This window comes from Enhydra lutris, unplaced genomic scaffold (assembly GCF_002288905.1).
Source record: "Enhydra lutris kenyoni isolate GAN:26980312 unplaced genomic scaffold, ASM228890v2 scaffoldscaffold100, whole genome shotgun sequence".
Taxonomy (NCBI): domain Eukaryota; kingdom Metazoa; phylum Chordata; class Mammalia; order Carnivora; family Mustelidae; genus Enhydra; species Enhydra lutris.
The window spans coordinates 25,463-53,007 of NW_019154184.1; the positions used below are offsets into that span (position 1 = coordinate 25,463).

Sequence of the window (27,545 nt, forward strand, 5' to 3'; positions counted from 1 at the left end):
TAGCTCCCTGTCTTACTCTCCTTCCAGGTCAGCAAGTTGTACAGCAACTAATAGTGTGAACTTTGGGAAATATCTTGGCCTCTGTGCCTCAGTTTCCTTATACAGGGATAATAATAATCTATGATATGGTGGGGTAAAGTATTCAATTATTTATTATTAAATGTAAAGCATTGAAAAGAGTTCCTGGCACATGGTCAGAGCTATATAAGTGTTAGCAGTTTTGGATTGGCTTTCTCACCCCCTGTAACTCAGAGCCAGAGACTATTTAAAGTGGACCCATTAACCAAGTGACGCATAAAGCAAGCCACTACCTTCCCTTTTCACTAGCTCCCTATTTTTTGTGTTATGTATCCACAGCCTTCCTGCCATGGATTGCCAAGAAAATGAGTACTGGGACCAATGGGGACAGTGTGTCACCTGCCAACTGTGTGGACCTGGACAAGAACTCTCTAAGGTAAGTACCTCTCATCAGGATACTTACTTCTGTCATATTCTAGGACTCAGCCTCACAACTGAGTGGGTCCATGACTAAGAGAGTCATTAACCTGTGGCTAATCCAGTTTAGCAGACAAAACATGGAATCCAAAGATTATGATAATAGCAGTGACAGTGCCAACAAAAAGTCCACTTGACAGGATCAGGGTCAGGGGAGGATTCCATGAGATAATGGCATATAGCAAGAGCAAATATGGAATGTAGAGGCCTAAGAAGACTGTTTAGCATTAGGTAAATCTGTCAACTAAATTAGGGCCCACCCTCTTGGGATTCAGGAGCCAGATGTCAGGTCTGATCTGATACAAAGTTACTTCAGATCAGGTAACAGAGGAAAGCCTCTCTAAGGAGGTGTCTTCTGGGGACAGAATATAGCTAGTACAGAATCCCAAGGTGGGAATGAACTAGTTATATACAAGGAAAAAGAAGAAGGTTAGTGCAGCTGATGTAAAGTGAAATAGAGTGTGGTACACAATGAGGTTGTAGAGGAAGGTCTGGGCCGAACCATGTGGAGTCGTAAAATCTATGATGAGAAATTTTCATTTTTTCCCTAGCTACACCAGGTACCCTTTGGAGGGTTTTGATTAGAAAAGTGACATGATCCTATAAATAAAATAAAATACAGTTATTTAGCCCATCTTCCTATCTCTCTATTTCACATCTTCTTCAAGGTAGAAAAATTAGTCTATCTATCAAACTGCTGTTACCAAACTCTTAAAACATGACCCATGATGAAATGTACATTTGTGTATTTCAACAGCACTAGAAAGCTCAGAGAAAACAAATGAGATGCAATGTTCTGTTCCTGCAAAAGCTTTACATATAAACTGATTGTACTTGTATAGCAGTCTGTACCTTGTAAAGGACTTTCATGTGCATTGTCTAATTTGGCTCTAAGTCCCACCAAGGAGGTATTAAGAACCCCATTTTAGATTAGGAAATTAAGACTCAGAGAGGATGCATGACTTTCCCAAAGTCAAAATGGCTCAGTAAAAATAAACATGAGCCAGATAAACAAGGGTTTGAGTCTCAGCTTTGCTATGAGGGACTTAGTTTATCTCTGACTCAATTAGGATGTCCTAAGTTAAAAGTAACATAAAGCAACAGTAACTTGAATGCTAAACGCATTTATTTATGTAATGAAGTCTAGAGGTCAGGAGACTATGTTTGGTTGAGCAGATCAACAATGCTTTCAGGGACCCAGGCTCTTTTTATTCTTCATCTTCAGTATATTGTTTTGTCTTCATGCTTGTGGCCTCTTTTGCCGTAACTCAAAGCATCACATCTTCACAGCACAGTCAAAGTCAGGAAGAAGGGGCAGGGACTAAGTAGCTTGACTTTTATTAGGGAAGAATTATTTTCCTAGAAGCTCCTCAGAGTAGATTTCTCCTTTTATCTTACGGGTGCAAATTTGATGTTGTATCTCTAAACTGCAAGAAAGGCTAGGAAATGAATACCTGGCAAGTGGTAATGGGATTACCAAGATTAACTAAGGCCAACCAAGAATCAGTTCTTGAGACTGGTTACCTTGCAACTGAGAATGAAATCAATGTGCTATTAATAAATAAGAAAATGGGCAATAACGTTTAGATAAACAGCTAACATCATCTGACACAGCCTTGTTTTTACAGTTATGTATATTTAGTTTTAAAATTTACTCATATGGATTGTAAACATTAATATAAATAAATCTTTACAGAAAATCAACAATATTTCCTCAGGACATACTTCTAAAAGTATTATTACTATGAAAATTTATGTACACTGTTTAGAAATTCCTGAAATATATTAGCAGATTAAACTTCTGAATTTATTTTACTAATGTCTATTACAATTATAATTATTTTCAGTAGGGCATGGATTTCTTATATCCCAAAAGCCAAACCACACAAGAACAATGCATGTTTCTATCATCTATTAATTTTATACCTTCCTTTGTAATTTAAAATTACTAAATTATGAGAACTTTATATTATCTTACCTTTTTTTCTATTTGATGGGGAAATTTTTTTGAGTTTTTTATCTATTTGCATTTTCAATTTTGTGAACTATTTCAGATTGTTTTACTCTTCATTGTTTATTGTTTCTTCTTTTTTTATTGTGTTATATTAGGCACCATACAATACACCGTTAGTTTTTTGTTATATGTAAACAAGATTCATTGTTTACATATAACACCCAGTGCTCCATGTAATATGTACCCTCCTTAATGCCCACCACTAGACTCACCCAACCCCCTATCCCTCTCCTCTCTAAAATCCTTAGTTTGTTTCTCAGGGTCCACAGTATTGTGATTCATCTCCCCCTCCGATCCCCCCCCTTCCCTTTTCTTTTCCTTCTCCTAATGTCCTCCATGTTATTCCTTAAGTTCTACAAATGAAACCATATGTTAATTGACTTTCTCTGTTTATTACTTACTAGTTTAAGGCACATCAGTAGACAGACAATATGGCAGCATATGGAGTGTTTTTAAAATCTTTTATATAAGATTTTTAAAAATCAGAAATGGTTTCAAATATTGTCACATTTTATCAACATTTGTTGACAATTTCATCTATTCTCCCCTTAACATGTTAATTTGTTTGTATATATCAATAAATTCTAAATATTGAAATACCTTACATTTCTAGGATAAGCCCATTATGATGGTGATTTTGGGTTGCATGTCATTTTATGTTTTATAAATTAGTATTTTATCTATAATAAATAAATACATTTATAACACTATCAGCATCAAAATTTATGTAAGAATTGTGCTAGCTGGATTCTCATATCAGATAGATTAGATTTTAAACTGAAGACTAGTCAGAGATACAGAAGGACACTACATAATTCTTTTTTTTTTTAGATTTTATTTATTTACTTGACAGAGAGAGAGATGACAGGTAGGCAGAGAGGCAGGCAGAGAGAGAGGGGGAAGCAGGCTCCTCGCTATGCAGAGAGCCCAATGTGGGGCCTGATCCCAGGACCCTGAGATCCTGACCTGGGCCAAAGGCAGAGACTTAACCCACTGAGCCACCCAGGCACCCCAACACTACATAATTGTTAAAGGGACTATCCACCAAGAAGATCTAACAATTTGTTGGCTATCAGACACAAGATAAAAGGTTCATCATCACTAGCCATCAGGGAGATTCAAATTAAAACCACATTGAGATACCACCTTACAGCAGTTAGAATGGCCAAAATTAGCAAGACAGGAAACAACATGTGTTGGAGCTGATGTGGAGAAAGGGGAACCCTCTTCCACTGTTGGTGGGAATGCAAGTTGGTGCAGCCACTTTGGAGAACAGTGTGGAGATTCCTTAAGAAATTAAAAATAGAGCTTCCCTATGACCCTGCCATTGCAATACTGGGTATTTACCCCAAAGATACAGATGTAGTGAAAAGAAGGGCCATCTGTACCCCAATGTTTATAGCAGCAATGGCCACGGTCGCCAAACTGTGGAAAGAACCAAGATGCCCTTCAATGGACAAATGGATAAGGAAGATGTGGTCCATATACACTATGGAGTATTATGCCTCCATCAGAAAGGATGAATACCCAACTCTTGTAGCAACATGGATGGGACTGGAAGAGATTATGCTGAGTGAAATAAGTCAAGCAGAGAGAGTCAATTATCATATGGTTTCACTTATTTATGGAGCATAACAAATAGCATGGAGGACAAGGGGAGATGTAGAGGAGAAGGGAGTTGAGGGAAATTGGAAGGGGAGGCGAACCATGAGAGACTATGGACTCTGAAAAACAATCTGAGGGTTTTGAAGGGGTGGGGGGTGGGAGGTGGGGGGAACCAGGTGGTGGGTATTGGAGAGGGCACGGATTGCATGGAGCACTGGGTGTGGTGCAAAAACAATGAGTACTGTTACGCTGAAAATAAATTTAAAAAGTAAAAAAAAAAAATCTTGCGATTGAGTTATATGAGGTCTTTATGTATTTTAGATGTTAACCTTTCTGGGCCTCACTTTCCTCATTTTGAAATGTGGAATAATAATGCCCCATCCTGTGGTGAGAATTAAATAAGATGAAAAGTATAAAACCACTAACATACTCATAATCACTCAATAAATGGTGGAAATGAAAAAAAAAAAAAAGATCTAACAATTTGTAAATTTTTATGCCCCCAATATGGGAGCAGCCAATTACATAAGAAAACTGTTAATCAAGATAAAGAGTCATATTGATATGAGTACACTAATAGTAGAAGATCTCAACACCCCACTATCAGTAATAGATCATCCAAGCAGAAAATCAGTAAAGAAACAAGAACATTGAGAGACACATGGGACCAGATGGACCTCATAGATATATACAGAACATTCCACTCTAAAACAACAGAATGCTCATTCTTCTCGAGTGCACAAGGAACCTTCTCCAGAATAGACCACATACTGGGTCACCATCAGGGCTCACCGATATCAAAAGACTGAGATTATTCCCTGCATATTCTTGGATCCCAATGCTTTGAAACTGGAGCTCAACCACAAGGAAAAGTCTGGAAGGAATTCAAACACCTGGAAGCTAAAGACCACCTTGCTTAAGAATGCTTGCATCAACCAGGAAATCAAAGAAGAACTTAAACAATTCATGGAAACCAATGAGAATGAAGACACTTCAATTCAAAACCTATGGGATACAGCAAAGGTGGTCCTAAGGGGGAAATACATAGCCATCCAAGCCTCCCTCAAAAAAATGGAAAAATCCAGAATACACCAGCTGTCTTTACACCTTAAAGAATTGGAGAATCAACAACAAATTAAGCCAACTCCACACACAAGAAGGGAAATAGTCAAGATTAGAGCAGAGATTGATGAGATAGAAACAAGAGATACAGTAGAATGCATCAATTAAACTAGAAGCTGTTTTTTTTCAAAGCATCAATAAGATCGAGAAACCATTGACCAAACTAATCCAAAAGAAAAGAAAGAAGACCCAAATTAATAAAATTATGATTGAAAAGGGGGAGATCACAACTAAAACCGAGGAAATAGAAACAATCATCAGAAATTATTATCAACAGTTACATGCCAATAAGTTAAGCAATTGAGAAGAAATGGATGCATTCCTGGAAAACTATAAACTTCCAAAACTAAACCAGGAAGAAATTCACAACCTCAATAGACCTATATCTAGTAACTAGATTGAAGCAGTGATCAAAAATCCTCCCATAAAACAGAAGCCTGGGACCTGACAGATTCCCTGGGGAATTCTACCAAACTTTCAAAGAAGAAATAATACCTATTCTCCTGAAACTCTTTCAAAAAATTGAAGCAGAAGGAAATCTTCCAGACTCTTTTTATGAAGCCAGCATTACCCTGATACCCAAACCAGGTAAAGACCCCACCAGAAAAGGAGAATTTCAGACCAATATCCCTGATGAATATGGATGCTAAGATTCTCAACAAGATCGTAGCTAATAGGATCCAACAGTACATTAAAACGATTATCCACCAGGACCAGGTGGGATTTATCCATGGATTGCATTGGTGGTTCAACATTTGCATAACAATCAATGTGATAGAACAAATCAATAAGAAAAGAGAGAAGAATCACATGATCCTCTTAATTGATGCAAAAATAAAGCGTTTGACAAAATCCAGCATCCGTTCCTGATTAAAATGCTTCAGAGTATAGGGATAGAGGGAGCATTCTTCAACTTCATGAGATCTATCTATGAAAAATCCACAGCAAATTTCATCCTCAATGGAAAAAGGCTGACATAGGAACACGACAAGGATGCCCACTCTCACCGCTCTTGTTCAACATAGTATTAGAAGTGCTAGCAACAGCAATCAGACAACAAAGAGAAATAAAAGATATCCAAATTGGCAATGAAGAAGTCAAACTTTCTTTCTTCGCAGATGACATGATACTTTATATGGAAAACCCAAAAGACTCCACCCCCAAACTACTAGAACTCATACAGCAATTCAGTAATGTGGCAGGATGCATAGTCAATGTACAGAAATCAGTGGCTTTCTTATACACTAACAATGAAAATACAGAAAGGGAAATTAGAGAATTGATTCTATTTACTATAGCACCAAGAACCATAAGATACCTGGGAATAACCCTAACCAAAGAGGTAAAGGATCTGTACTCGAGGAACTACAGGACATTCATGAAAGAAACTGCGGAAGACACAAAAAGATGGAAGACTATTCCATGCTCTTGGATTGGAAGAATAAACATTGTTAAAATGTCTCTACTGCCTAGAGCAATCTATACTTTATTGCCATTCCGATCAAAATTCCACCGGTATTTTTCAAAGAGCTGGAGCAAACAATCCAAAAATTTGTATGAAATCAGAAGAGACCCTGAATTGCTAAGGAAATGTTGAAAAAGAAAAATAAAACTGGGGGCATCACATTACCTGATTTCAAGCTTTACTACAAAGCTGTGATCACCAAGACAGCATGGTACTGGCATAAATACAGACGACACATAGCCCAGTGGAACAGAGCAGACAGCCCAGATATAGACCTTCAACTCTATAGTCAAATAATCTTCGATAAAGCAAGAAAAAATATACAGTGGAAAAAACTCTCTTCAATAAATGGTGCTGGGAAAATTGGACAGCTATGTGTAGAGAATGAAACTCGACCACTCTCTTACACCATACACAAAGATAAACTCAAAATGGATAGAAGACCTCAATGTGAGGCAGGAATCCATCAGAATCCTAGAGGAGACCACAGCAACTTCTTTCAAAATATGTCTCCAAAGACAAAGGAAACATACTCTCTTGTTAATTACAGCTTTGTAATACAGTTTGAAGTCAAGAATTGTAATGTCTCCCACATTGGCTTTCTTTTTTTAAAAGATTATTTTGACTATTCAGAATCCTTTCTGGTTCTATACAAATTTTAGGATTCATTGTTCTAGCTCTGTGAAAAATGCTAATGTTATTTTGATAGGGATTGCATAGAATTTGTAGATTGCTTTGGGAATTATGGACATTTTAAGAATATTTGTTCTTCCAATCCATGATCATGAAATGCTTTCCATTTCTTTGTTTCTACCTCAATTTTTTTCCTATGTGTTCTATAGTTTCTATAGTTCTATAGTTTTCAGACTACAGTCTTTTACCTCTTTCGCTAGGTTTATCCCTAGGTATCCTATGGTTTTTGGTAAATGGGATCAATTCCTTGATTTCTCTTTCTGTTGCTTCATTATTGGTATATAGAAATGCAACACACCTCTGTGCATTGATTTTATATCTGGCGACTCTGCTAAATTCCTGTATCAGTTCTAGCAAAATTTTGGTGGAGTCTTTTGGGTTTTCTACATAGAATATCTTGTCATCTTGAAGAGTGCAATTTTGGTTTCTTTGATGATTTAGATGCATTTTATTCGTTTAAGTTGCTGATTGCATAGGATAGGACTTCCAGTACTATGTCAAGCAGCAGTGGTGGGAGCGGATGTCCCTGTATTGTTCCTGACCTTATAGGAAAAGCTCTCAGTTTTTCTTTTTGTATATGGCTTTTATGATGTTGAGCTATGTTGCCTCCACCCCTACTTTGTGGAGGGTTTTTATCAAGAAAGGATGCTGTATTTTGTCAAATGCATGTTCTGCATCTATTGAGAGGATCATTTGGTTGCTATTCTTTCTTATATTGATGTGGTGTATTGCTTTGATTTTTAGGGGATATTGAATAACCCTGCCATCCCGGAATAAAGACCATCTATCCTTTTTATTATTATCATTATGTTATGTTAGTCACCATACAGTTTGTCATTAGTTTCTGATGTAGTGTTCCAAGATTCATTGTTTATGTATAACACCCAGTGCTCCATGCAATAGGTGCCCTCTTTAATACCCATCACTGGGCCAACATACCCCCACCCCACCCTCTCCTCTGAAACCCTGTTTGTTCCATGGAGACCACAGTCTCTCATGGTTTGTCTCCCCCTCCGATTCTACCCCCCCTTCATTTTTCCCTTCCTTCTCATAATGTCTTCCATACTATTCTTTATGTTCCTTAAGTAAGGAAACCTTATAATAATTGACTTTCTCTGCTTGGCTTATTTCACTTAGCATAATCTCCTCCAGTCCCATCCATGTTGATGCAAAAATTGGGTATTCATCATTTCTGATCACTGAGTAATGTTCCACTGTATATATGGACCACATCTTCTTTATCCATTCATCTGTTGAAGGGCATCTTGGCGCTTTCCACAGTTTGGCTATTATGGACATTGCTGCTATAAGTATTGGGGTACATGTGGCCCTTCTTTTCACTAGACATGTATCTGTGGGGTTAATACCCAGTAGTGCAATTGCTGGGTCATAGGGTAGCTCTATTTGTAATTTTTGAGGAATCTCCACACTGTTTCCCAAAGTGGCTGCACCAACTTTCATTCCCACCAGTAGTGTAACAGGGTTCCCCTTTCTCCACAGCCTCTCCAACATTTGTTATTTCCTGCCTTGTTAATCTTTGCCATTCTAAATAGTGTGAGGTGTTATTGCAATGTAGTTTTGACTTGAATTTCCTTGGTGGCCAATGATGAAGAACATTTCTTCATGTGTCTGTTAGCCATTTGTATGTCTTCATTGGAGAAGTGTCTGCTCATGTCTTCTGCCCATATTTTGACTTACATGTTTTATGGGTGTTGAGTTTAAGAAGTTCTTTATAGATCTTGGATATCAGACCTTTGTGTGTAGTTTCATTTGCAAATATCTTCTCCCATTCCATAAGTTGCTTCTTTGTTTTGGTAACTGTTTCCTTTGCTGTGTAGAAGCTTTTGATCTCGATGAAGTCCCAGAAGTTCATTTTCACTTTTTTTTTTCTTTTGCCTTGAGATGTGTCTTGAAAGAAGTTGCTGTGGCTGATGTCGAAGAGATTACTGCCTATGTTCTCCTCTAGGATTTTGATGGATTCCTGTCTCACATTGAGGTCTTTCATCCATTTTGAGTTTATCTGTGTGTATGGTGTAAGAGAATGGTCAAGTTTCATTCTTCTGTACATAGCTGTCCAATTTACCAGCACCATTTATTGAAGAGACTGTCTTTTTTCCACTGGATATTTTTTTCTACTTTGTTGAAGATTATTTGACCATACAGTTGAGGGTCCATATCTGTGCTCTCTACTCTGTTACATTAGTCTATGTGCCTGTTTTTGTGCCAGTACCATGCTACCTTGGTGATCACAACATTGTAATTAAGCTTGAAATCAGGCAATATGATGCCACCAGCTTTGTTTTTCTTTCTCAACATTTCCTTGGTGATTCGGGGTCATTTCTGGTTCCATAGAAATTTTAGATTGTTTTTTTCCAACACTTTGAAAAATGCCATTGGTATTTTGATTGGGATGATGTTGAAAGTATATATTGCTCTGGGCAGCATAGACATTTTAACAATGTTTTTTCTTCTGATCTATGAGCGTGGAATGTTTTCCCATCTTTTGGTGTCTTCTTCCATTTCTTTCATGAGTATTCTATACTTCCTCGAGTATAGATCATTTACCTCTTTGTTTGGGTTTATTCTAAGCTATCTTATGGTTTTTGGTGCTGTTGTCAATGGAATCAATTCTCTCATTTCCCTTTCTACAGTTTCATTGTTAGTGTATAAGAAAGCAAATGATTTCTGTGCATTGATTTTGTATCCTGCCACATTACTGAATGGCTATATGAGTTCTAGTAATTTGGGGATGGAGTGTTTTGGGTTTTCCAGATAAAGTATCAGGTCATCTGTGAAGAGAGAGAGTTTGAATTCTTTTTTGCCAATTTGAATACCTTTTATTTCTTTTTGTTGTCTGAATGTTGTTGCTAGGACTTCTTGTACTATGTTGAACAATAGGGACAAGGGTAAATACCTTTTGTCTTGGTGAATATTCCTTTTTAATATACTCTAGGATTCCATTAGCTAGGATCTCATTGAGAATTTTTGCAACAAGTTTTATCAGGCATAATTGTCTATAATTCTCCTTTTTAGTGGAGTCTTTGGTTTGGGGACCAAGGTAATGCAGGCTTCATAGAATAAGTTTGGAAGTTTTCCTTCCATTTTGATTTTTTGAGACAAGTTGAGAAGAATAGATATTAACTCTTCTTTAAGGGCTTGTTAGGGTTCCCCCTTGGAAGCCATCAGGCCCTGGACTCTCCTTTGTTGGAAGATTTTTTTTTTATTCAATTTCTTTAATTGTATGTTCAGATTTTCTATTTCTTCTTCATTCGGTTTTTGTAGTTTATATGTTTCTAGGAATTTATTGATTTCTTCCAGATTGTGTAATTTGTTCACATACAACTGATAATAATATTCTCTTATAATTGTTTGTATTTTTGTGTCATTGTTCGTGATGTCTCCTCTTTCATTCCTGCTTTTATTTATTTCAATCCTTTGTCTTTTCATTTTGATAAGTCTGGCTAGAGGTTTATCAGTCTTGTTAATTCTTTCAAAGAACCAGCTCCTAGTTTTCTTGGTCTGGTCTACTGTTTTATTGATTTGTATATCATTGATTTCTGTTCTAATCTTTATTATTTCCCTTCTCCTGCTGGCATTAGGCTTTATTTGCTATTCCTTTTCCAACTCCTTTAGGTGTAATGTTACACTGCATATTTGAGACTTTTCTTGCTTCTTGAGAAGAGCCTGTATTGCCATATACTCCCCAATTAGGACTGCCTTTGCTGTATCCCTGAGGTTCTGAAATGTCGTGTTTTCATTTTCATTTGCTTCCATGTTTTTTAAAAAAATTCTTCTTTAATTTCCTTGTTAAACCACTTGTTCTTTAGCGGGGTGATCTTTAACCTCCATGTATTTGTGGTTGTTCCAAATATTTTCTTGTGGTTGACTTCAAATTTCATAGCATTCTGGTCTGAAAATATGTGTAGTATGATCTCAGTCTTTTTGTAGAGGTTGAAGCCTAATTTGTGACCTTGTAATTGTTCTATTCTGGAGAATATTCCGTGCGCACTCAAAAAGAGTGTATATCCTGCTGCTTTTGGATGAAATGCTCTGAATCTATCTGTTAAGTCCATCTGGTTCAGTGTATCATTCAAGGCCCTTGTTTCCTTGTTGATCTTCTGCATAGATGATCTATCCATTGATGTGAGTAAAGTGCTAAAGTCCCCTACTATTACTGTATCATTATCAATCAGTTTCTTCAAGTTATTTTTTTTATTAATTGATTTATATATTTGGCTGTTCTCAAGTTAGCAGCATAAATATTTAAAACCGTCGGATGTTCTTGCTGAATGGACCCCTTTACTATAATATAGTGCCCTTTTTCATCTCTCATTATGGTATTTGTTTGAATATCTAGTTTGTCTGGTATGAGTATGGCTACTCCAGCTTTATTTTGATGTTCATTAGCATGATAAATGATTCTCTACCCCCTCACTTTCAAACTGGAGGTGTCTTTGTGTCTAAAATGAGTCTCTGGTAAGTGGCATATCAATGGGTCTTGAGGATTTTGTTTTTGTTTTTGTTTTAATTCATTCTGATACCTTATGCCCTTTGGAGTATTTATTCCATTTTCATTCAGAATCATTATTGACATATATGAGCTTAGTGCCAGTATATTACCTGTAAAGTCTCCGTTTCTGTCTAGACTGTGTTGCTTTTGGTCTCTCTTTCAGTCAAATGGTCCCCTTTAATATTTATTGCAGAACTGGTTTAGGGTTCATGAACTTATTTAGTTTTTACTTATCTGAGAAACTATATCTCTTCTTCTATATTGAATGACAGACTTGCTGGATAAAGAATTCTTTGCTCATGTTTTTCCTTGTAGCATGTTGAATATTTCCTTCCACTCCCTTCTGGCCTGCCAAGTTTCAAGAGACAGGTCTGCTTCTACATTATGTGTCTACACTTGTAGGTTAAGGACATTTTTTTTTTTTTCTCATGACATCAAGTAATAAAGATGTAATATATGTTAGCTAACACAACAAATAATTTTAAAAAATCCTTTCCCTAGCTGCTTTCAGAATTCTCTTTTACCCTTGTATTTTACAAGTTTCACTATGCTATGTCTTGGTGTTGACTTGCTTTTATTATTGATTTTGAGGTAAATTCTCTATGCTTCTTGGATTTGAATGCATATTTCCTTCCCCAGATTTGGGAAGTTCTCAGTTATAATTTGTGTCAAATAAACTTTATGCCCATTTTTCTCCTCTCTTCTTCTTCTGGGGTTCCTATGATATGGATATTATGTTGCTTTATGGACTCACTGAGTTCCCCAAGGCTACATGCATGATCTAGTAATTTTCTTTCCCTCTTATTTTCAGCTTCATTATTTTCCATAATTTCATCTAGCTATTTATTTATCTATGTATATCGCCCAATCTCTCTTCTGTTTCTTCAGTTCTTGTTGGGACTGGACACTGGGAACAGTATCCAGTTTTTCATCTCAGTTGTAGCATTTTTTATGGCAACCTAATTTTAATTCTTTTATATCTGTAGCAAGGGTTTCTCTGGTGTCTTCTGTGCTTTTTCAAGTCCAGCTAGTAGTCTTATGACTGCTGCTTTAAATTATTGTTCAGATATATTGCTTTTATCTGCTTTGAGAAAGTCCTTAGTTGTGATTTCTTCCCGACCTTTCTTTTAGGGAGAATTTCCTGCATCTTTTCATTTTGGGTAAGCTTCTGTCTTTTGCATGCTTTATAAGTGTGTTATCTTTCCTACACCTGAGAGTAATGCTATATTAAAAAGGGGTCATACACTGTCCAGGGCCTGACACTTTAGGAAGTGTTTCTCATGTATGCTATGTGTACTTTGTTGTTGAGTTTTGTCTGCTCTTTCCCACTGGTCCAACCCTGTAGAGTTCCTCCTTACTTGTGGTGGGGAGTGTTTGGACCTTTAACTACGTGTATTTGGATTTGTTTCTTCAAATAAGCCTGGAAAAAAGGGAAAAAAATCTGATTAAAAAAAGAAAAAGAAATAATAGGAATAAGAACAAATAAAAGCAATCAGAAAACTATAAGCCTGATTCCTAAGAAAAGAAAGAAAGAAGAGAAAAACAATTCTGAACCCACACCCCCCCCAAAAAAAAAAGGAAAGGAAAAAAAAAAACAAAAAACCCCCCCCCCCCCCAAAAGAGAAAAGGAAGGGAAAAAAAAAAACAAAAAACAAACACCTATGAGCCTGATTCTAAAGAATAGAAAAAAACTAAGAAGTAAATCCTGGTCCTATTTCCACCAGAATTGCTGCTGACACTTTGAAGCACCCTATGATCAGTAAACCTTGTGCATGTGGGGTGCTGCCTATGCTGGTCTTCTGGAGGAGAGGCCCCATGCACTGGCTCAGAATCAAACATGTCCCAGTACATATGCAGTCGCTAGGTACAGGGGGGCAGATTTTGGTATAAGCAGGTCTCACCTCCTCTTGGGGCCACTGTGTTGCACTCTGAAGTCTGATTCTGTTTTTGTTTTTGTTTTTTTTTAAAGATTTTATTTATTTATTTGACAGAGAGAGATCACAGGTAGGCAGAGAGAGAGAGGAGGAAGCAGGCTCCCTGCAGAGCAGAGAGCCAGATGTGGGGCTCAATCCCAGGACCCTGGGATCATGACCTGAGCCAAAGGCAGAGGCTTTAACCCACTGAGCCACCCAGGTGCCCCTGACTCTGTTGTTTTTGGAGGAAAAATGGCTCCACCCCACTCTCTTGTCCCTGTCAGGAAGACCTTACAAAGTAGCAGGGGCCCTCAGCCCACCCAACACCACAGTTCTCCTGCATTTATCTTTGCTGCTTGACAAATTCAAAACTCCAAATCTTAGAGGACCTGGCACTGCTTGGGCCTATCTTCATCCTTTAGCATGGAGCCTCACCCTGCTGTATCTGGTGTCCTTTGTCCCAGAATAACAGTCCCTTGCCTGTGCAGTGCATGGAATCTATGCTGTAGCACAATGAAATGCAGCAACCAGGTTAGCCACCCTCTGCATGTGCCTCTGTCTCGTATTGATGAAAGGCCCTTTGCTGGCACCTGAAGTGTCTTTTGTCCTTAGAGAAGCAAAATACCCTCTTCCAAATGTACTCCAAGAAGGGGATCATTCTCTCCCAGTGTGACCCAGGATATTCCTACACCACATTATATGCTCCTAGGCTAGCTCCCTCCTCCCCAGGAACGCATGTCATAGTTGCACTCTGGTGAAAGTCATGTTCTTCCAAAACCTCAGAGCTTGAGCTCCATACACTATTTGCAAAAATCCTGCAACACTCAATACCCCTCACTCTCCAGTCCTTGGTCCAAAGAGGTTTTCTTCTTGTGTGAACCTGATGCTACATTCTTTCAACCCTCTCTCTTTCTCTCTTTTTTCTCTCTCCATGGAAATTGTTCCCTCCTTTCTACAGCACCACAGTTTTTCTCTCCTCAAATTCACTTCCATGCACTTGGCACTTTGCCAGGTTATCTCTCTCCAAACATGGATACCCTTCTCCCATTCGTCAGGTTAATTTAATGGATGTTCTAAGTGATACAACCTCAGTACAGCTGTCTTCAAGGGATGAGGAAAAGCCCAGGGTCCCCCTAGTTCTCTGCCATGTTAACTGCTCCCCCCTCTTCTTTGTTTCTTATAGATTTGTTGTTGTTGTTCATGGTCTATTTTATATGGCATCAATACAGACACCCCAGGGCTCTTTTTGTTACCATTTGTAAGGAATATGTTTTTCATTCTTTTACTTTCAATCATTTGTGTCTTTGAATCTTGTATGCAGCATATGGGTGCGTCATGCATGTATATTTTTGTTGTTATTGTTGTTGTTTATCCAGTCTGCCAATCTCTGCCTTTGGAGCATTTAGAACATTGATATTAAGAGAAATACCTAAAAGAGAGAGAGAGAGAGAGATTGTTAAGGGAGTACTTCTTACATCTTGTTATTTGTCTTATGTATGGTTTATACCATTTTTGACCCTCATTTCCTACATTATTACCATTTTTGCTAGTTGATTTATTTGCAATGAGTTTTATTAATTTCCCTTTCATTCCTTTTATATATATTTTAGTTGTTTTCCTTTTGTTACCATGCAGATTCCCTTTAACATCCTAAATTTTAACAATGTAGTTTGAATTGAGACCAAGTTAACTTCAATAGCATACAAAACCTCTAATTTATACAGCTTGGTCTCACTTCTCTTTATGTTATTATTTTCACTTTTTTATATTTTATTTATTTATTTGACAGAGAGAGAAGGAGATCACAAGTGGGCAGAGAGGCAAGCAGGGGGTGGGGAGCACGCTCCCTACTGAGCAGAGAGCGCATTGCCGGCCTTGATCCCAGGACCCTGAGATCATGACCTGAGCCAAAGGCAGAGGCTTAACCCACTGAGCTACCCAGGCGCCCTTCACTTTTGTCTTAACTATGTGCCAATATCATAGATTTATAATTATTGCATTTTCTTTTAAATAGTATAGGAAATAAAAGGTGAAGTGGAAAACTTAAAATGCAATAATGATGCCTGTTATATTTGTTCATGTATTTACCTTTACCAAAGATATTTATCACTCTGTGTGGCTTTAAGCGACTATCCAGCATCCTTTAATTTTTTTTTCTTAAAGATTTTATTTATTTATTTGACAGAAAGAGAGATCACAAGTAGGCAGAGAGACAGGCAGAGAGAGAGAGGGAAGCAGGCTCCCCACTGAGCAGAGAGCCCAATGCGGGGCTTGATCCCAGGACCCTGAGACCACGACCTAAGTGGAAGGCAGAGGCTTAACCCACTGAGCCACCCAGGAGCCCCCAGCACCCTTTAATTCTAACCTAAAGAATTCCCTTTAGCATTGCTTGCAGTACAGGTCTGTTAATAAACTGCCTCAGCTTTTGTTTATCTAGAAATGTTTTAATTTCTCCTTCATTTTTGAAGAATTTTTTTTCCTGGATAAAGAATAATATGTTAGTAGTCTTTTTCTTTAGATACTTAAATATGTCATCTTATTGCCTTCCAGGCTCCATATTTTTTAGGAAAAATATGATCTCTTGTACTTGACAAGTTGTTTCTCTATTGTTATGTCAAGGTTTTTTCTTTGTCTTTGGCTCTGTATATCTTATGTTTAATATGTCTTATTATGGGTCTCTGAATTTTCCTATTAAAGTTCATTGAGCATTATAGATGTGTTTATTAATGTCTTTCATCACATTTCGTAAAATTTTAGCCATTATTTCTTCAAATATGGTTTCTGCTTGTTTATTTCTCTCCTTTCCTTCTGGGAATCCCCATTGTTTGTTACTCCACTTTTTGGTGTCTCTTAGGTTTTGTTTACTCTCTTCATTCCTTTTTTTATTTCTGTTCCTCAGACTTCGTAATTTCAACTGTCCTCAAGTTTGCTTATTCATTTTTCTACCTGCTGAGAGCTGCTGTTGAACACTTATAATGCATTTTTATTCCAATTGGTTTATTTTCAGATCCAGGATTTCTGTTTGGTTTCTTTTTTATAATTTTTATATTACCATTTTGTTTAAACACATATTTCTAATTTCCTTATTTCATGATTTTTTAATATATTTAAGATGTTAGTCTTCTAGTCTTTGTCTAATAAGTCCAATGTCTGGACTTCCTCAGAAACTATCAATTTTATTTGTTTCTTTAAATGAGCCATACATCCCTATTTCTTTATATGCTTTGTCACCTTTTTGTTCAAAACTAACCTTTTTTTTATTATAATGTGGTGTTAAGCAGTTTTTTTTTTCTTCACATTTAGTTTATTTTTTTAAATGAATTTATTGAAAGCTTATTGGGTCACTTATTTAGGTTTTTTCCAAACTCTTTTTTCAGACACTGTATTCTTTGCCATATTTTGTCATGTAATCTGTGTTCATTTAGATCATGGTTAGTTAATATTTTTATTTTATTTATTCATTTATTTAAGAAGGAGTGCATACAGGAAGGAGGGGCAGGGGGAGAGGGAGAAGCAGACTCCCTGCTGAGCATGGATTCCCTATGTAGGGCTGGATTCCAGGAGCCCAAGATCATAACCTGAGCTGAAGGCAGAAACTTAGCAGACTTAGCCACCCAGATGCCCCAATAATATTTTGATAGTGTTAGAAGTTAAGCAAAATAAACAAAAAATAAACAAAAACACACCTTTCCCAGTCTTTGCAGATTGGGTTTGTGCTGAAGCATTCCTTAGCCAAAATTGCACTTAGCCTGTGGATCAGCCTGATGTGGAAGCTTTGGGTCTTCTCCTTTTATAAGCATTTCTCATTCCCTAGGAATGCATGTGCCTTTCTAAATTCCCCCATATATATGGGTGCTTCTGAATGTTTCCATTTCACAACACATTTCTCATTTATCCCACATTTCTTTCGTCTTTCTAACCCTTCCAAGGTTAGGATGTCTATTGTGTTTATTTGCTTATAATTTCTTGCCCTAGGAATCTGTTGTTCATTAGTTTGCTTTGCAATCTTTTATTTTTTTAAATGCCTACCCCTTTCCCAGTCTGAATTCTGAATTGAATGAAACAGAGGTGAACACTTTGTACCAGTCTTTCAGGTAGCCAACAGACAGGTTAGAACAGTCAAACACAATAATTTTGAATAGGTTTTGCTCAATTCACTCTGGAACTAGGGATGAAGTCCTCCCACTAAGAATACAGGCTGTTGCCACTTTAAGATTGCCTCCACTTTAGAACTGGAGCTGCTCAGGAGAGGGGTGTAGTAAGGGCAAACAAAAATGGCATAAAATTTTCCTTTCATTTTCAAGTCGTCTTTTTCTTGGTTCAGCATTTGCTTAATTGCTGTAAACCTTTGTTTCCCAGAGTCCTGAAATATTGATTGTGACAATATCTGCATACTTTTTGTAAAGAATTATTTATTTATTTGAGAGAGAGAGAGAGAGAGGGAGAGAGAGAGAGAGAGAACACGGACCAGGGGAGGGGCAGAGGGAGAGGGAGAGGAACCCTCAGGCAGACACTCTGCTGAGCATGGAGCCTGATGTTGGGCTCAATCCTGAGACCTTGAGATCATGACGTGAACTGAAATAAGGAGCTGAATGCTCAACTGACTGAGCCACCCATGTGTCCCTCTGCCTGTTTTTCTGTGTTACTATGAGGAAATGAAAGCTTGGAGCTGCCACCTTCTCCATTTTCTTGATGTCCTTTCATTTTTAATATATTGAATTCAGCATTTCTCTGGGTGTTCCTGTGTTCCAGAAAATCTCAGTATAAATAAAATTAAAGCATTTTTAAATATAAAATAAGTATAAAGAAAAAAACAGGCAGTTTTCTTGGGGGCAGGCCTAAGGGAGGCAAACATCACTTTATCCATATTCCATTAGCTAGAAATTAGGTACATGAATCCACCTAACTACAGTGGGGTTAGAGAATGTTGGCTAATGGTATTCTCAGGAAGAATGGAGACTTAGTTTGGCAATCAGCCTACTTCTGCCATAACTAGCAAATAGTTAATATCCCTTAATAATTAGAGTTGTATTTTTGAAAGAGCTATGATATATCAGGCAGGTGCCTTATACCTAAGTTAGAATGTCCGAGCTGGAAGAATATTTAGAGACTATCTACTTCAGCCTCTTCAAATGTTGGGGCTTCTGATCTTTAGAAATAGAGAGGGACTGGTTAGAGTCACACTGAGTCAATATTAGACCCAAGGCAAGAACCAGCTAGATGACTCATCTCTCCTCTATATCACTGGCATTCAAACATTTTTTAACCATTACCAAGAGTAAGGAATACATTTTTTGTCACATTCTAACACATACTTGCATATATTTTATCTCTAAAAGTTTTGTAAGATGATATTGAGGTATTGGTAGTGATTACAGCTGTTTGTCAAATATTTCCACATCCTTACCCTCTAGAACATTGTGGAATTGCACTTTCTTTTACTTGGGTAGTTACTAATGGTCAGATGGTATGTGTGGTCAAAGACATGTGAGCAAAGTGAAATGGATCATTTCTGGAAGAAAATAAGAGCCAGTGGCAATTCACAATGTTCTCTTTTCCCTGATGTTCCAATCATGGCAACACAAAGATAAGCCTCTGTTACCTTGTGTAGACCAATGAGAATAATGTAAAGCATAGCTCCTACTAGACCTCTGGTAGGCTAATAGGGTGATTGAAAAATAAACTTTTGTTCCTTTAAGGCATTGAGATTTGGAATTCGCTTTTTGCCAATGTCAGGTTTGGCCATCAAACCCAGAGAATGGCGAATGAAAAGAATTCTCCAGACACCTTAGTAGGAGAAAGAAGAGGCCTGAGGACAAGACTCTCAAGTGGCAAAAGACCTTGTGCCAAGCTTTGTCTCCATTTTTATTGGGATCTTAGCAATATATGAGGTGCAAGTGCAAAGTGAGGAAGAAAGTGTAACTTTAATGGTCAGGATATTAATATATGGGGCAGTGTGTGATAAGCGCAAGAAGGCAAGGAGTCAGTGAAGTATGCGACCACAACAGGTGCCTTTTTTTTTTCTTCAAAACTTAAACATTTACTCCCTAGATTAGAACCCTGAGCCTCAGTAAGAATTTGGCCATTTTCAGCCAAGAAACTTCAAAGGATGCCGGTGTTCTGGGCACTCCTCCTTTGCTTTTCAATTAGTCTCATCCAGGGAGGCATATACAAGTCAGATTTTATCTATCCAGGCACTGTAAATTCCCACATGCCATATTATAACCTAGCCTATGTTGACTGATATTTAGCATTAGCATATGCACACTGATATTTTATGTCATTATTTTGTTTTGTTTTTCAATTTTAATGCTGATCTCAAACTAGTAAACTGATTTTGTGACTCATAAATGTATTGCAACTTGCAGCCTGTAAAGCACTACTGTATACGATGTCCATTTGTCCCATAGCTGATCCTCTCTCTAAGTTTCTATAGAGCTGTGTTAGTGATTCCTGTCTCTCTGCAGGATTGTGGCTATGGAGAAGGTGGAGATGCATACTGCACAGCCTGCCCTCCCCGCAGATTCAAAAGCAGCTGGGGCCACCATAGATGTCAGACTTGCATCACCTGTGCTGTCATTAATCGCATCCAGAAGGCCAACTGCACAGCTACCTCTAATGCTGTCTGTGGAGACTGCCTGCCTAGGTGAGCCTGCTCTGGAGACCAAGATTTTTCTGGACCTTTTATATTCCTTGGAGGTCTTTTTAATCCTTACCTTTCAAAGTCTAGTTGAAATATTCTAACTGTCCATATCATGATGAGCTCAAAGTCCCATGAGAGAGAAGCAGTGTCTTCCCATGATCCCCTTACAAAGTGCCTAGCACATGGTCAGCCACAGATGAATACTCAACAATTTTTTCATCATGCTGGCATGCTTAAGCCAAGGCCCAAGATTCAAGGTAAATCTCACTGTAGACCTAAAAGAGATCATGAAGCAGTTGAATTCAAAGCAGTGCTCCCCTCTCTTATAAGATTAATTCTGCTTCTTAGCTATTGGGTCTGGTGAATGAGGGAGGAGGTAGAACATGTGGGACTCTGATTCAGAATCAGATATTGAGGCAGAGCATTCATGAGGGTTGGAGGTGGGTACCGGCTTCCAGGAGGGCAAGACTTTTAGAAGTTGCTTATGGTCTCAGTAAGGACCAGCCTACATGCATTGTTTATTTTATTACTTTGCCATTCCTTATTGCTCTGACCATAGGTTCTACCGAAAGACACGCATTGGAGGACTGCAGGACCAAGAGTGCATTCCATGCACAAAGCAGACACCCACCTCTGAGGTTCAGTGTGTGTATCCAGTTCTCTTCTCCTGTTTTCCTCCAACTCATTGGGTGGTAGCAAGATAGGGTAGTAAATACTTCCCTACCCCCTTGTACTCCTTCATGTAGAGCAGATTGGCAAGGGAAGCAGTTAGATTTGAATTCTTATTTTATAATGCAGTGTCTGCATAACCCTCTTTACATCATCTGAAAAGAATGTAAGTCATGATAATTACCATTCTTCATACCTTATGGGATGGCTGTCTAGGTCTAATGAATTAATAGATTTAGAAAGTACTTTATAAATTATACTATTTGTACACTTATAGATGATAATGATGATGTAATATAAGGTTTAAAAGAGTCTCTATTGCTTAGGAATAGAGAAGCCTGAATGAAGTACTAGGATCTAGTCTATGCCCATACCACCATCCATTTTTCTATCTATCATTTTTCTCTATTTATCATATATAGATAGATAAATAGATAGATATACTCACTCCTTACAATTATTGATATGTTTATATTATTAAATATTTCAAATATGTAGATGCTGCCCAGAGCAATCTATACTTTCAATGCTATCCCGATCAAAATACTACTGGCATTTTTCAAAGTGCTGGAACAAACAATTCTAAAATTTGTATATAGAAATATTTAGAATGAAAAAAATATATAAAATTCATTAGTTGCAGGTGCCTGGGTGGCTCAGTTGGTTAAACATCTGCCTTTGGCTCAGGTCATGATCTCGGAGTCCTGGGATGGAGTCCCATGTCAGGCTCCCTGCTCAGCAGGGAGTCTGCTTCTCCCTCTGCATCTACCTTCTGCTCATGCTTTCTCTCTCTCTCTCCCAAAAATAAAGAAATAAAATCTTAAAAAAGGTTAATTGCACAACATCCAAAATTAATAAATTTTAACATTTTGCGTATTTATTTTAGGTTTTCTTAGTGTGGAGATTCCTCAAGAAATTAAAAATAGAGCTTCCCTATGACCCTGCCATTGCACTACTGGGTATTTACCCCAAAGATACAGATGTAGTGAAAAAAAGGGCCATCTGTACCCCAATGTTTATAGCAGCAATGGCCACGGTCGCCAAACTGTGGAAAGAACCAAGATGCCCTTCAACAGACGAATGGATAAGGAAGATGTGGTCCATATACACTATGGAGTATTATGCCTCCATCAGAAAGGATGAATACCCAACTCTTGTAGCAACATGGACGGGACTGGAAGAGATTATGCTGAGTGAAATAAGTCAAGCAGAGAGAGTCAATTATATGGTTTCACTTTTTTGTGGAGCATAACAAATAGCATGGAGGACAAGGGGAGTTAGAGAGGAGAAGGGAGTTGAGGGAAATTGGAAGGGGAGGTGAATCATGAGAGACTATAGACTCTGAAAAACAATCTGAGGGTTTTCTTAAAAAGAACAAAGATTCCACAGATTTAATAGAATTTATTTTTTTCTAAAGATTTTGTTTGTTTATCTGAGAGAGAGAGTGAGAGAGAGAGCATGAAGGAGGGGCAGAGGGAGAGGGAGAAGCAGACTCCCCTCTGAGAAGGGAGCCTGATGCAGGGCTCAATCCCAGGACGTTGGGATTGTGACCTGAGCCGAAGGCAGATACTTAAGTGACTGAGCCACCCAGGCATCCCTATAGAATTTCCTTTTTGATCCTCTCTGAATTTCATTCTCTCCCTATTCCCCCAGAGGCAACCTCTGTCATAAAATTGTATGCATCCTTTTGGTAGGCTATGCTACAGTAACAAACCCCTAACTTAATACAAAAGTTTATTTTTCACTGTATAAAGACATTCCTCCATCTTGTGACTATACCATCTAGACCCTGTGGCTCCTAAGTTGATGGAACAGGGAAGATATGGAAGAAACATAGTGGTTCTTAATTACTTCAGTCTGCAAGGGACACACATTACTTTCACTCATGGTCCATTGGCCAGAAGTACTCTGATGGCCTAACTACAAAGTCTATAAGAAATACAGGGAAGCATGTGGATAATTGGTGAGCACTATGATTCTGCCAAACCCTCAACCCATGTTTTAATACTTGTATTTTTGTTACATAATTTCATATTTGATATTTTATATAAATTATTTCAAGTTATATCCTCACTTTCCCCAATTTTCTTTTTCCCTTCTGGATTATTTATATTGATCCATACATGTCTTTTATTTTAAATTATATAATAATATTATGTCATTACATGATTTATTTATCCTGTACTCTACTGATGAACATTTTAATTTGTTTCTAGTTTTCTAGGTTATATAACTAGATATGACATGGAAAGACCATAAAATATGTTTGTGTTTGAATAATTTATTAACTTATACTTTACCAACAGTATTTGCAAGTTCTTCTATTTCGTTTTTTATATTTTTGCCTTCTCTATGAAGAATTAAAACCAGCTTAGCAGCCCTAACTGAGGGAGGACCTAGGAAGAGGACAATAGCTTACAGAAGGTCAGGCCCAGTGTCAGGGTGACTATTAACTGCCCATGGTGAATGACATCCCCCATTTTCTTATCTCACAGGTGCCTTCCAGTTGAGCTTAGTGAAGGCAAATATACCCACAGTGCCCCCTCAGGAGGCCACACTTGTTGCACTGATGAGCAGTCTGCTTGTGGTGTTTTCCCTGGCCTTCCTGGGGCTCTTCTTCTTCTACTGCAAGCAGTTCTTCAACAGACATTGCCAGCATGGTAAGGGTAGCTACTTCACATATCACACGAATCAGGAGCAAGGCTCTGATTAACAGAAGAGAGGAATTTTCTGGGGTTGAGAGTTAATGGGCCTTCCCTACAGTGCTGAAAAACCTCAGGGGTGGACTATCTGTGGGTGGCAATAGAAAGCATGGGACTTCAGAAACTACTGAGGCCAACCCTGCAAATTTATGGAACTTGATTCATTAAGGTAAAGGGGTTCATAAAGGAACATAACATCGTGAGAAAACCCTTGGGGAAGAAATGTGGATACCTAGGTTCTAAATCAACCTATGCATTACTATGCAACTTTGGACACGTTGTCTAGCTTCTTTGGGCCTTTTCATCCCTAATCTTTAAAATGAGAGTTGGTGTTGGATTAGTTGGTTTCTAAGTTCTTTTCCAATTCTTCATTCCTACTTATAGGTATAGATTCTGGAGCTTATCAGGAATAGAGGATGAATGGCTGGTTTTGAGACATGACTGTAATAAAAGTGGGTGAGGTCTTGGGCAACTGTTATCAGTATAGTTATATCTCAAATGTGGTAGCTGAGAATCCAGTTTCCAGAGGAGCTGGTGGACCCAGACATTTATCCCCAGACAATACTGACACCCAAAGAGGTCTGGCCCAGCCCATAGGAGATTGCCATGGAAATTGCCAATGGAAGGTCATAAAGTCAGGAGTACCATTGTGATCTGCTTTCAGCACAGCTCTAGCCATTTTCCAAAAATGTGGGACAGAAAGTCTAGGTCAATGAAAGCAAAGATGGGAAGAGATGGGATGATGGGCTGGCCAGGAATAGGCAAAGGGTTAGAACAAGAACCCAGAGTATTAAGGTTCTGTGCAGCTTTCATGTCATTGAGAGAACTGAGAGCTAGGCAAAGACACCTAAACAGGAATCCAGGCTAATGAATAGAGTTTGTTTAGTAAGAAATGGGGAAGATAAAGTTTCTTAGATATACTGGTGCTCAGATTCCTCCTCAGCCCACCGGATACTGGGCCCAAAACAGTATCACTTTTTTAACTTCTCTCTATGTGGGAAGATCTCTTTATATAGACCTCCTTGGGTAAGTTTGGTTTTAGGAAATGCCAGATAATCTATAGAAGGCCTAGAATATAGGTTTAGCTTAAGCAATGGTGAATCTAGCATTTCATGGACTGCAGAGATGCAAAGGGAACACTGTTATCCCTTTATCAACCCTCTCAAACTCTGTTTCTTTCTCCTCTACTATTTGGTGGATCTTGGAACGTTATGGTTCAGGGTGGACCTTTCTGACTTTGGAGACAGTTTCTCAAATAAGAGAGCTGTTGCCCAGTCCCTGGGCATGGGCCTGAAACACAGGCGGTGAAGAATTTGGGCTCCACACCCCAGAAAGATAAAGATGAGGCAACATCTGAGAGTTGCTTATGTCCCTCCTCTTGCCTCAGGAAAGGAGAAGTGGGTAACCCTTCTCTGCTCCTCCCCTGTCTTCAAGATAATAATTAAGTAGCCTTCCCTGAGGATATGAGGGCAAGTATTTCCCTCAGAGTCTCCACAGGAGAAAGAGGATAAAACTAACTTTATTTATTTATTTATTTATTTTCATTTGGAGAGGGTGTTTATCGGGAGTCACTGGCTAATATGCATACTGGAGTCATATAGGAGAAATCATTGTGTGAATTAGATCCAATATATTACATAATAGAGAGGAGTAGGGACTATGGCAAACTAAAGAGTTAGTTCATTTTTTGCCCAAAGGCGAATCTGCTACTCAACTCCAAGTGGTTCGTTCGTTCATTCTTTCTTTCTTTCTTTCTTTCTTTCTTCTTCTTTCTTTGTCTCTTTCTTCCTTTCTTCCTTTATTTCTTTCTTCTTTCTCTTTATTTTACCATGGGGGAATGTTCAATGTTTTAAGATTTTCTGCATTTTCAGAGGAATACAGAAATCCAAATTTCTGTATGTTAGTTTTAAGCTCTGATGATGAATTCTAGTAATAAAATACATGCATATATACTGAATGACTAAATGAATAAATAAATAGATAAACAAACAAACAAATAAATAAAACAACCACAATGCAGAGAGTCAAACAAATACACACCACATGGACTCTGTTTATAACCTGATACTGTATCAGACTTATGCGTGAAGCATGTACTCCTTTTCTGTCACTGCCATAACAAATTAACATAAATTTAATGGCTTAAAACACTTATTTATTATCTCACCATTTCCATGGATCAGAAGTTTTGTGGACTTAGCTGGATCTCTACTTAGGGTCTTAAAGGCCAAAATAAATCTGTTCACAGGACTGTGTTCCTTTCAGGAAACTGGAGGAGAGAATCTATTTCCTTGTTCATTCAGAAAGATGGAGTAATTCAATTACTTGCAGTTATAGGAATGAGGTCCCATTTCCTTGCTGTCTGTCAGTTGAGGGCTATTTCTAGTTTCTAGAGTCTACCTAGACTCTAGAAAGCCATTCTTTGGCTTATGACCCTTATTCATTTTCAAAACTAGTAATGATGGATCAAGTCCTTTTCATGTCACATCTCTCTGATGCTCTCTCTGATTCTTCTGCTTTTAAGAGCACATATAATGACATTGGGGCCACCTGTGTAATACAAGACAATATCACTATTTTAAGATCCATAATCTTAGTTCCATCTGCAGTGTGCCTCTTGACATATGACACAACATAACACATAGGCATAACACTAAGGGATGAAGGTCATGGGAAAAGAGGGTCAAAGTCCTGCTGCCCTCAAAGGATTTCTCATTCTCTGGAGAAATTGACTCTTTTTCCTGATCCACCACTAGGTAGCCTCAATTTGATACCCCAGTGTAAATGTGTTTCCCAATTGTATTACCTCAGCCTAGTGCTAGGTACTTTGATCTCCAGGGAGGGGAAGGGGAGCACTACTTCCCAGGCCCTGCCCATCTTGTACTCCGGACAAGGTCCTCTACTGAAAGGATCTCCTACCTTTGTGTGACCCAGTGGCTTTCTGCTTCAAGTTGCAGGAGGTTCACTGCAGTTTGAGGCTGTTGAGGCAGCAGAAGAGGAATCTCTCTCCATGCCACCTGGCCAGGAGACCAGTCCTGAGTCTCCCCTGAGTGAAAGCATCTGTGAGACCCAGCCACTTAACCCCATCCTGGATGATGACTGCAGCTCAACTTGTGGCTTACCCACACAGGAGTCTTTTACCATGGTCTCCTGTGCCTCAGAGAGCCACTCCCACTGGGTCCACACCCCGATCGAATGCACAGAGCTCGATCTACAAAAGTTTTCTAGTTCATCCTCCTATACTGGAGCTGAGACCTTGTTGGGAGACAGAGCTGAAAACTCTGAAGACAGACTGGAGTTCAAGATGCCATTTGAAGTCTCCAGCCCTTAGCTCTAGTGAGGTGAGCTGGAAAGGTGGGACAGAAAGACCAGAAACTGGGGACCATCCCCAAGGAATTTTCCTCTGGAATATTGTTTGGTAGGGCTAGAGGTAGAGGAAGAACAAGCTAGAAACACTGGAGGGGCAAAAGTGGCTACGCTAATCTTTGGAGTTTGTCAGCCAAATATCACATTTCTGGGCCTACAATGGTCAAGGAAGTAGCCAGGTTGACATGGTGCTGGTCTTTCTATCCTGGGTTTTTACAGGCTCTCTTGACCTCACTGTCTTAATATTCATATTCAGTTATCTCCACTCATGTGTAGAAGCACCATGACACAATGGAAAAATAAGTAAGCCTTGCCATCTGGCATCCCTATATTTGAAATCTACCTCTA

The 27,545-nt window shown here is 38.4% G+C and overlaps 1 protein-coding gene across 3 annotated transcripts; it reads left to right on the forward strand.

Moving 5' to 3' along the window:
- The first annotated feature begins 367 nt into the window (after window positions 1-367).
- LOC111139330 (ectodysplasin A2 receptor) lies at window positions 368-27,162 on the forward strand. 3 transcript variants are annotated; one of them, XM_022491594.1, is made up of 7 exons: window positions 368-454; window positions 20,285-20,463; window positions 21,020-21,105; window positions 23,625-23,789; window positions 24,409-24,410; window positions 26,557-26,611; window positions 26,783-27,162. In XM_022491594.1, the coding sequence occupies exons 1-7, from the start codon at window positions 368-370 to the stop codon at window positions 27,160-27,162; spliced, it is 954 nt and encodes a 317-aa protein (XP_022347302.1). The 3 variants fall into 3 exon arrangements, with proteins under 3 accessions (XP_022347302.1, XP_022347303.1, XP_022347304.1); XM_022491595.1 differs by lacking the exons at window positions 24,409-24,410; window positions 26,557-26,611; XM_022491596.1 differs by lacking the exons at window positions 24,409-24,410; window positions 26,557-26,611 and having other exon boundaries at window positions 26,789-27,162.
- Window positions 27,163-27,545: the final 383 nt, after the last annotated feature.